Source organism: Elephantulus edwardii, unplaced genomic scaffold (assembly GCF_000299155.1).
Source record: "Elephantulus edwardii isolate Elephantulus edwardi_28Jun2011 unplaced genomic scaffold, EleEdw1.0 scaffold00113, whole genome shotgun sequence".
Classification (NCBI taxonomy): Eukaryota; Metazoa; Chordata; class Mammalia; order Macroscelidea; family Macroscelididae; genus Elephantulus; species Elephantulus edwardii.
Genome location: NW_006399863.1, coordinates 9094152 through 9104901, shown reverse-complemented (window position 1 = coordinate 9104901; position 10750 = coordinate 9094152). Strand labels below are relative to the sequence as shown.

The following is a 10750-nucleotide window of genomic DNA, read 5'->3' as shown; positions in this document are numbered from 1 at the left end:
GTTCTCTCTGTTGTGCTCCTACTGTGGGGCCAAGAAACACCTACCAAATTTTCACCCAAGGTAAGGACACTAGAAATGAAATAAAACAACTACAGGAAAAAGTGGGGACAAGATGAGAGCCACTGAAGTCTGAGAACTAATGGGGATAAAGTCATTCAACTAAAATACCAACACGTTTTGAGATACTACTTAGAAGAAGGAGCCCAATCCGAGCAAAATGAAAGAAAAACAACAGTGAAGCTCTTAGACTGGATCCGTTAAGGAACTGCTGTAAGTGTCCAATAAAGCTGTTAAGGAAGAAAACAGCTTTATTTTGGTTTTCTTACCCTCCAACTTCTGTTTATGTAGTTTTAAAATGGCATCAATTAAAAAAAAAAAGAGAGAACCCACCAAAACCATCAAAACCAAACCAATCAACCAACCAAAAATAAATTCTTATACATAGCTATAAGCTCAATGATCAACAGAGGTAGAGAAAGAGAAACAGAAACTCTCAGGAATCGATTTGAAGATGGATCAAAGTGTGACTGAACATTCAAAACCCTTGAGCCATGTAATCATCCCCACAATGAACAGTTTTAATTTAAAAAAGCTTAAAAACACAATGACAGCGAAGCACTGATGTGCCTTTGGCACAGTCCCAAATCAGTGCATCTTAAAGCTACGGCCTCCCTTTCCAAGAAAGAGAAAACCAAGAACAAAGTTCAATCTACAATGGGAAGAAACAGCATGAAAAGAGAACAACCGAACGGGTGGTTCTCAGGAGCCTTGATCTTCCTTGTCTTCAGGCCACATCACTGGAAGGTTTAGTATTCTTGCAGGAGTCTATTCTTCAAAGTCTTTCTTTTTTCAGATCTACAATCTGCTGAGTGAGAAAGCCAGTCTGCCCTTGCCCAAGAGCCACTGCAGGGCGTAGTTCTGGCTTCCTTGGTGTGGATCGTCCTTCCCTGAAAGTGCAAAAAGAGCAAGCGACACCCACAGGGCCCAGGGCGCGGGGACTGGGTCAGAGCCACTTCCAGAGCGGGCGAGATTCGCTGCATTTGTGCTTCAAAGATCCAGTTCACTTTGGTTGTCCTGCTCAGTTGGCAAACTGCTCATAAAAAGCAAACTTGATCCTCTCTATATGATGGCAAAGTTTGATGGCAGGGCCCAGTTTTAAGTCCATGCACTCTTGAACAGTGGGAAGGGTAAGGAGCAACAGGGCCTGCCCATCAATTTCCTGTCAAGGCATAAAATACAAATTATTTGTGATGTGCACGTGTCAATCATGACAAGCCCCATTCACTCTGGCTTTGTCAAAATCTGAGTCCCTGTGCTTTACTTTTATTACTCTTACTGTTTACATTCAAGACCACACATTCCCTTTTTAAGGCTTCTAGACTCCATGCTAGAGAATCTTCAGAATTAATACCAAAGTTTTATCAAGGAAAAGAATTTACTCCACAGACTTTTCTCTGCAGAAATTTAGTGACCTAACTAGCTCACACACTGTGCCAAAAGAAACACTTTGTAAAGGGCTCTTTCTAAATCCAAGGGAAAATATTGACTTTAAACCTCAATGTTTTCCTGCTTGGTAACACTCAAGAAAGTATAATGAAGGAAGTTCTTCAAAGATTTTATTTCAAACCCTCCTAATTATAAAAATCATTTCAAGATTTAAGTGCACAGATGCATTTCAAAAAAATCTACTGTAAAATTTATTATCAGAGCCTAACCCATTGCAGATATTATTTTCTTACAAAAACAAGTAAATTATTATTTTGAAACAGATGGGGACAAGCAAAGTGTGTCTGATTTTAAGGCATTTAAATATTTGAAGGATGGAACTATATTCTTATAAAAATTTACCTGCTTCAAGGGTAAATAAATAATATTTATAAATATTATTATAAATAAATGAGTAGATAAATAATTCTTAATGACTTTTCTACTCCAGAAAAGGGAATGAGGTGGGTTTATTTCCCTTTTGAATTGAAATAGTTTTCCTAAGACCATTAGATAAAGAATTGGTTACAACTGTATATACTGTCCTTTGCTAAAGAGGCATATTATTGACTATTAATGTGTCAGTTACCTGGTCTAGGAATATTCTTGCAAGTGGAGCACAGTCAGTAGATCTGATGAACCGCACAACGTCCGCCACACTCCACTTCAGGGGGTTACTGTCCAGGTGAAGCCTTTCGGCAACTTCAAGTCTTATTTCCTTCATTCCCCACAGAGAAATAAGATGAGATAAGCGTTATTTTATGGGAAGGGAGAAAAAAGATATTTTATGCTACTAAAAAAATAAAAATCTCTATATGAATTTGTAATCCTTAATTTTTTTTAAAGAAAGGTATGATTTCTCCCAGCAAGGATACAAGATTTATACACATGAAGAACTCAGGTAATACTGGTCTTTTTGATGAAAAATATCAATGGGAAAGAACTTACTATAAAAGTTTCAGCACGTATAACCTAGACAATTTAAGAAGAAAAAAGGAGTTTGCAAATCTCCCATTTGTTCCTAGGTCTGTTTCAACTTTCTGGTAGGGTACTAAAGTGACATTTGCATGAGAGATGTTTTAACTATAAATTTTAAGGGAAAAAATCATTTATTGTTTGGTTCATGCAATCGTCTGAAACAGAAAACCATTTTATAAAACCTTGACAGAATACCATTCAGTTTATAATATATATTATTTATATATATACACACACACATATATGAAATATACTAAAAATGACTTAATGATACTTCTTAAAAATTTGGATATTATAAAACATTATTTCAAAAAGCAAAATTCCTTAAACTAAATGATAAGCAATAGCCAAAAAGAAGCTAGTCATGACACTTTTTTTAAACTCTAAACAAGCCACTCTAAGAAACCATTCTCATATGATTACCACCTCCTTGTAATCGTTCAGCTACACGTTTTGGAGGAAGTTTTAGAGACCTGGGAAATTCAGTTTAAGCCTATACTGAATACTAGGCCTTATTACCAACTAGATTTTGTTGGGAAATTCTACAAGGAAACTAAGAGAGGGGTTAGTTTGAAAATGTATACCTTTGGTGAAGGAGGTTTATTCTCATCGTCGGAAAATGAAAATGTGCGGTGCTCCCGTTTCCTCCGTTCCCTGTCTGGTGGCAGCGACGTGGACACCTCGCTCTGGGTGGGTGAGGAGGAGCCCGACTTCTTCTCTGACGTCTCCGACTCTTCCTGGAGCTCGTCCTGCTGCTCAGACATACTTCCCTCACTGAGGGAATCGTCATCCCCTTCATCGGGGTCATCCTCATCTTCACCCCCACTTCCCTGGAGGAAAAGGAGAAGCGTCTTACTGAAGGGCAGTTCCTGAGCCCCCAGAGCACCTCCCACCGGCCAGAACATAAAAGGTATCTTTATCAGCAGGGATCTTTTCCGTGTCCACATTGCAAAGCAGAGGTCACCTGGCTTCTAAACAGCCCGGGTCTACACAGTTCATACCTGGGGTGAGCCTGCTGGCGTGTTATCGACAGATGTAGAAGAGTGTTTCTTCTTATGAACAAAAACATTTTTCCGTCTCTTTCTCCTCTTACTGGCTTTTTTCAGAACACATGCTAAGTTACTATGCCCACCAGGCGGCCTCCCAATTCTTTTATTTTTCTTCTTTCCGTAATAGTGGGCTAAACGTGGATGACAAAGAAAAATGAAGTCGCAATGTGACTTTTGTGCAACTCAAAAAGCCACACGTGAGTCTATTAGTGTTGCAAAAACAGATATATTCTGTTTTATTGAAGGTTAGTGGAATGAACAGAATTTAAATGTATGGCTTGATTCAATCCAACTCACTGTCAACCAGTTGGAACCAAAAATAGTGGATTTTCAGGGGCTGTAAAGCAAACAGGAGGAGCCATCTTTCTCCTTCAGAGCAGCTGGTGGATTCAAACCACCTGCCTTTAGGTTGGCAGTGAAACTTTTTACCCACTAGGTCACAATAGCTTCTTACAGTTTGATTGTTGTTGCTGTGTACCATCAAGTCAGAATCAACCCACAGTTGACCCTCCAGCGGGTTTGCAGGGGCAGTTAATCACAGGAGAATGCCAATCCTCCCATGGAGCAGCTGGTGAATTCGAACTGTGTGCCTTCAGGATTGCCACTAGGACACCAGTGTTCCCTACAGTTTGACTAAGTATTAAAACTTTATATAAGTCCAGGTAATCTCCCCTTATCAAGATATAAAACATTTCTATCAATTTAGAAAGTTCCATCATGTTTCTTTGCAGTCAATTTCCCCATCAGAGCAGCCACTGTCTGCATTTCTATCACCACATATTAGTTTAGTTTTACAAGGTCTATGGAACCATACCATGGCTAGTCTGTGTTCAGCAGAATGTTTTTGAACTTCCTCTATGTTGTGTAAATCTGGAGTTCACTCCTTTTCACCCATGAGTAGGCTGTCTACCTTATGAACATGCCAGTTTATCCACTATGTGGATGTGCACTTGAGCTGCTTCCAGGTGTTGACAATTATCAAGCTATAATAAGCAAGGCTTTTGTGTGGGGGGGTATGTTTTCACTTCCCTTCAATAAAATACCTAGAGATGGAATTACCAGAGCAAAAGTTGATGCAAGGGAATGCGGATTATACAGATCATAAGCAGTTGCACTGACAATTCAAAGGTGCATTCAATCTACCAGTGGCTCCAAAGAAAGATGGACAATCTCCCCCATGTGATTCCCAGACTCAGAAACCCCCCCTGGAGAATAAGATGTGAGTTGGTTCTTAAAGACAATCAGTTGAGTTATTGAGGGTAGATGCAGGTTTAACTTTTTTAAAAAACCGTTATTTTTCAAAAAAATGTCACATAATTTTACATTCCAAGAATACATATTTGAGAGTTTAATGGCTCCACAGGATTGACAACATGTGGGATCGCCAGTCTTGCTCATTTCAGTCACCCTATGACTACACAAAAACAACTGCGAGTGTAGGACTTTTCATTATAGTTTCAATTCACATTTCCCTAATGACTAATGAGACAGAGTCCTTTCCACATGTTCAATGGCTGTTTACACTCACACACATATATACATATATATGCCTTATTAATTTTATAAAATTATTGCAGTTCTTATTATTTTAAATTTTCAAAATTTAGATAAAATTCACATTCACCATTTTATGTGTGTGTTTTATGTACAGTGAAGCAGTTTTGAGTACACTTACTATCCTGTGCAACTGTCAGCAATATCTCTTTCCAAAATATTTCTTTTTCTTTCATGTTAGACAGGTAATGTGCCAACATAACAAGGTTTAAGGGAGGCATGGACACCCCATCATCACACTTACAAATCAAAAAAGGATCTCATTCTAAAATATTTTATCTTTTTAATAGTAAGTTTTGGGAATTTATTGTCAAATATACATGTTGGGAATATTTCCCAGAGTTCGTGGCCGGTCGTTTTCAGTTTTGATGATGTTTATGAATTTTTTCCTTCAGTGTTAGTGTATTCTTATGTTCTATTCATGGAGCATTTGCTACCTAAGGTCTTAAGGATATTTATTTTTTCTAGAAGCCTTTTGATTTTTCACTTTTACATTAGTCCTATAAGCCATCTAGGATTAAATTTTTTTTGGAGTAATTTTTATACAGTGTAAGGCAGGAGCCAAGCTTATCAGTTTCATTTTGTTTTAATTTGGGCATCCAGTTGGATAGCACCATATGCTGAAAAGATTTCCTTTTTTCATTGAATGTCTTTGACTCTCTTGCTGAAAAATCACTTAACCATGCTTCTGGACCTTCTATTCTGTTCTGTGGTTTTATTTCCCTAATCCTTTTATCATTACCACCCTAGTTTGATTGGTACTGTTATGGTCAAACGTGAAATGAAAATAAGTCCTGCAGCTTTATTCTTCTTTTTCAAGATTGTTTTAGCTATTTTTGATTACATACATTTATACTTCAGGATACAGAGAGAACCACAACAATGAAATATATATAAACATAGCTCTGTATTATGTACTCAAATAATAGCAAAGTATGATGTAATTTTCTACAAAAGACAAAGAAATCCTAAGGCTGTAAATCTTTTTGAAATCACTCAAATAACTGAAATTGCAAAGCCTCTCCTAAAATCTGGATTAATTTTGGCTATTATCATTCAGACTGTGAAAAATAAACTCCTATTAAAACCCATACATCTTTCAAAAGCTTGGAGTTGGTATTCATGTACTCCTTGTATATTAACATTCTGTTCTCTGGGATTTCACATTTACAGCAGCAGGTTAAAAAAATCTATTATCCAACTAATTTTTACGGTATTGTTAGGTACTGTGGAGTTGAAACTGGCTCATAGTGGACCCTCCAGCAGGTTTTCAGAGGCACGAGAGGAGATTGCCCATCTTTCTCTCTTAGAGTAGCTGGTGGATTTGAATTGTGAGTATTTGGGATTGCAGCACAGCTTCTTAACACTATGTCACTAATGCTACCTAACATCTATTTGTCCTCACAGCAAACAACTGTCGGTAACAAACTGCCAAGGTGCAAGGTGAGAGTAACGATGGCTCTGAGGGTTCTGTGTCCACCTGACTGGGCCAGGAGTCTGAGTGGTTTTGCAGTTACAATGTGATCTGGCAGTTATGTGACCCGATGTGGCAACCTGCCATTTTCACTTAACGTCAACTTACACATAATCATCTTGTCTCTGTAACCAGGGCAGTAAGTGAGGAATGGGTATACTAATTGATGTACTAGCTCTGGTGGCCTAGTGGTTAAGAAGCTGCACTGCAATCCCAAAGGCATGGGGTTTGAATCCACCAGCTGCTCAGTGGGAGAAGGATAGGCAATCTCTTGCAATTTTCTGCCTCTGAAAATACACTGGAGGTGGGAGCTATGGGTCAGTTCTGACACAATGGCACAAACAACAACTAAAGTAGTATATAGCACTTTACTTCTGAGCCAAGCCAATCCCTCTCCTTAAGGAGTTTAGAGGCCAATAGATGTACAAGCAAGAGGGTTAACTTTTAAAATTAGTTTCATACAATACTTCATATCTACTGTCTTATAACTGATCAATGTTTTTTATTACCACATCTCATCACAGCCTCACTGATCTTGCCTATTCCTTATGCCACCCATCTACCCACTAATCTCTGCTGTCCTATTTTTTTCTTTATCCCCTTTCTTCCTCACCACTCTTCCCTAGAAGTTTAACTCTTACAGTATTTTAAGAATTCCAATACTGATTAGAAACCTCATCATGTAAAATAGAATCCTGCCACTTGGCGTAAATTGTAGATAAGCAGCATTAGCAGCTACTGAACGTTTACTGGAAGTGTAGAGCCTCGGGCCCCAGGCACCCAGTAAACATGATAAATTTGAGCCTTTTTTTCAATAGGGTCCTCAGGTGATTTGCATGCACAATGAAGTTTGAGAGGCGCAGAATTAGAAATCTCGTAAAAAAACCTCTTCAAATATAATAAGGTAAAAGTCTCTTCTGGACTGATTCTCCCAAATGGTATCAGGGCTTGTAGGATTTAGAGAAAGACAGGGTCAGGATTTAGTCTCTGGGTGAGAAGGCTCTAAATCTGAAATTTCATTCTATATATGTGTTGTTGTTATGTGCCGTCAAGTCGCCTGCGACTCATAGCGACCTCATGTAATTTAAAAAATTTTTTCAAGTTTCACAAGGGAGAAAAAACAAGAGTAAGATCGAACAGGAGATGTCAGGACAGCTCCAAGCATAAGACAGAACAGGTGATGTTAGGACGGTTCCAAGTGGGGTTAAGCAACTACCTCCTGCTGCTACTCCCTCCTGCCCAATGCTCCTGGTTCTTCACAGGCACCAAGCACATTCCTGCCCTCAGGCTGTGCCCTCTCCACCCCCTACATACAGCACCCCACCTCTGATGTCCACATGACTGACCCTGCTGCTTCTGTCAGCACGTTTTTACCTGTCAGGAAGACAGCTCTGACTACCCCTACCGGTCCTCCCTCACTCTTCCACTTTGCATGTTCACCCTACCTCGCTTTTCTCCATAGCACTTATCTCTCACTATTTCTTCACTGATTTATTATCGGCTTCCCACACTAGAAAATGTGCTTCACCAAGGCTGGGAATCTTGTTTACTGCTGTATGACAGTGCTAGAACAACGGGAGCATATGGTGGACATGTAATAAACACAGACTATATGTAGGAATCACACATCCTATTAGATGTTACAGACAATATATACACGTTACATCCTATTACATGTTACAGATAATATATACACCTTACATATGACAGTTGACAAAATAAGACCCTGTGGCCTTTGTATGACCTGCAAGCTATAAAAGTTTCTCATTTTTTTAAAAGGGTTATTAAACTAGTGGAAGCCCCACAATTATGACTCTTTAGTCACCCTTCAAACCTAGATCTAAGCTCACCCCTTGTGGTACAGCTTTCAACCATATAAGAGACATGCCCACAAGGTGAAAAATAACAACAGAACTCATTCCTTAGCAAGACCAAAGGCCATATTAGTCCAAGGACAAAGCTCTGAAGGCAGGAAGGGACAGGACAGAAGGATGAATAGAGACAAGAATCACAGAGACAAAGTGTGACAAGTGCTCTGAGGAGTGTTCTAGTTAATGTCGTAAAACAAAATGTGTATGAATGGTTGAATGGAAAAGCAATTTGGTCTGCAAACTTTCACTCAAATGACAAAAATAAATATTTAAAAAGAGGAATAATATGTATGCTCCATAGCTTAAAATATTTGCTACTAGCTCTTTAGGAAAAATTTTGCTGACCTCTCATATATATGAATGTCTATAAATTAAATTCCAGGATATAAAGTACAGTCTGTTGATACAGTTAACAAATTAAAAAAAAAAGACTCACTGTATTTGGTCTTTGTAAGCACAGAGCAGTTCTCAGAACATTTATCTAGAACCATCCGTGGGCCAAAGAGGTTAGGACAGCATTCCAGTTTGATGCAAGTTTGTCGGCAGAATTCAGTCACTCTATCGGCTGTTTTCACAATCTCAACAGTGGCCCTATAGCTCTTTCCTTTATATCTGTCATTGGGGAAAAAAAAATGCTGTTTATTAGGGTAATGATTAGTTGAGGGGGGTAAAAAAAAAATCTTACCATAAGTTTGTAAAGTTCTTTGTTTCTTTTTTAAATTTTTTTATTGAGATTTTTTTTTAATTTATTAATTTCTATGAACATTTACAGAGATTTTGGATTTCCATTCATTCATTGTTGCACTTTTCTCCCCACCCACCACCCCCAACCCCTAGTTCGCTCTTCTCTTTGAAAAGTAAAAGGAAAATAACTGCATTGGTATACAATCCCCACACACACACCCCACCACCACCCCAAGTATACTCCACTTTGCAACCTTCATTCTGGGCTCTTAGCATAATTGTAATGCCCTAAAATATATTACTTTTAAACCGTTCTCTCCCTCATTAGTTTCAATACAATTTCATTAACATTTTAATTAAAGTTTCTAAAGAACTTGGATTTCCATTCATTCATTGTTGCACATTTTCCTCCCTGCCCCCGCCAGGTAGCTTTTTCCTTTGGGAAAAAAGTTCTTTCATTGTTACACAGACACACACCCCCCCCCCGCCCCCTTTTACTATACAGGTAAAGTTCTTTGTTTCTTAAGAGTATTCTACATCCTATATAGCTTGAAGACTTGGGGGGTGGGGGAATGAAGAGTTCATGTGGGTCATGATTAAGTCAAATTTATAATACGGTAAACTGGGACCACTAATGTTATGTACCGTCAAGCTGTATACAATCCACAGTGTCCCTAAAAACAACCTATCTGAACCCTGCCCTATCCTGTGCCACCCTCACACTTCATGACACACTCAAGCCCACTTTTGCAGTCACTGTGTCAATCCATCTGGCCGAGGGTCTTCTTCTCTTTCACTGACCCTCTACCTTTCCAAGGAAGCTCTGGTGGCCTAGTGGTAAGAAAACTGTGCTGCAATCCCAAAGGCATGTGGTTTGAATCCACCAGCTGCTTGCGGAAGAAGGATGGGAAATCTCCTCCATGCCTCTGAAACCTTGCTGGAGAGTCAGCTACGGGTCGGTTTTGACTTGATGGAACACAACAACCACATACCTAGAAGCATGATATCCCGTTCCAAGAAATAGCCCCTCCTAGCACATGCCAAGGTATGTGACCACAAAAAGGCAAGATTATTTCTTTAAGAATAGAAATTAAACTTTCCGCTCCGTCATCCATGGTGGGACCACTGCTAAGATACAGATTTTCGTAAAAACCCTCACGGGGAAGACCATCACAAGGTTGGACAATCGAGAATGTCAAGGCCAAGATCCAGGATAAGGAAGGAATTCCTCCTGATCAGCAAAGACTCATCTTTTCTGGAAAGCAGCTGGAAGATGTGCGGACCCTGTCTGACTACAACATTCAGAAGGAGTCCACTCTTCACCTTGTATTGAGACTTCATGGTGGTGCTAAGAAAAGAAATCTTACACAACTCCCAAGAAGGATAAGCAAAAGAGAAAGAAGGTTAGGCTGGCTGTTCTGAAATACTATAAGGTGGATGAGAATGGGAAAATTAGCCGCCTTCAGGAGTGTCTTTCAGATGAATGCGGTGCTGGAGTCTTCATGGCCGGCCACTTTGACAGACACTACTGTGACAAGTGCTGTCTGACTTACTGCTTCAACAAACCAGTTGTTGTTATGTGCCATCGAGTCGTTTCCGACTCATAACAACCCTATGCACAACAGCTCTAAACCCTGCTCTATCCTGCGCCAACC

The 10750-nt window shown here is 39.3% G+C and overlaps 1 protein-coding gene across 1 annotated transcript in view; it reads right to left on the bottom strand.

Annotated features, from left to right (window-relative positions):
• Positions 1-557: 557 nt before the first annotated feature.
• The window catches only part of SFMBT1 (Scm-like with four mbt domains 1), a 54003-nt gene continuing 43810 nt past the window's right edge, over positions 558-10750 (bottom strand). The window contains exons 16-20 of the mRNA XM_006892233.1: positions 8848-9023; positions 3465-3643; positions 3048-3293; positions 2075-2203; positions 558-1219 (exon numbers count right to left, since the gene is read on the bottom strand). Of these exons, the coding sequence (XP_006892295.1) occupies positions 1079-1219; positions 2075-2203; positions 3048-3293; positions 3465-3643; positions 8848-9023 (871 nt within the window). The 3' untranslated portion in view covers positions 558-1078. The remainder of the gene's footprint in view (positions 1220-2074; positions 2204-3047; positions 3294-3464; positions 3644-8847; positions 9024-10750) is intronic.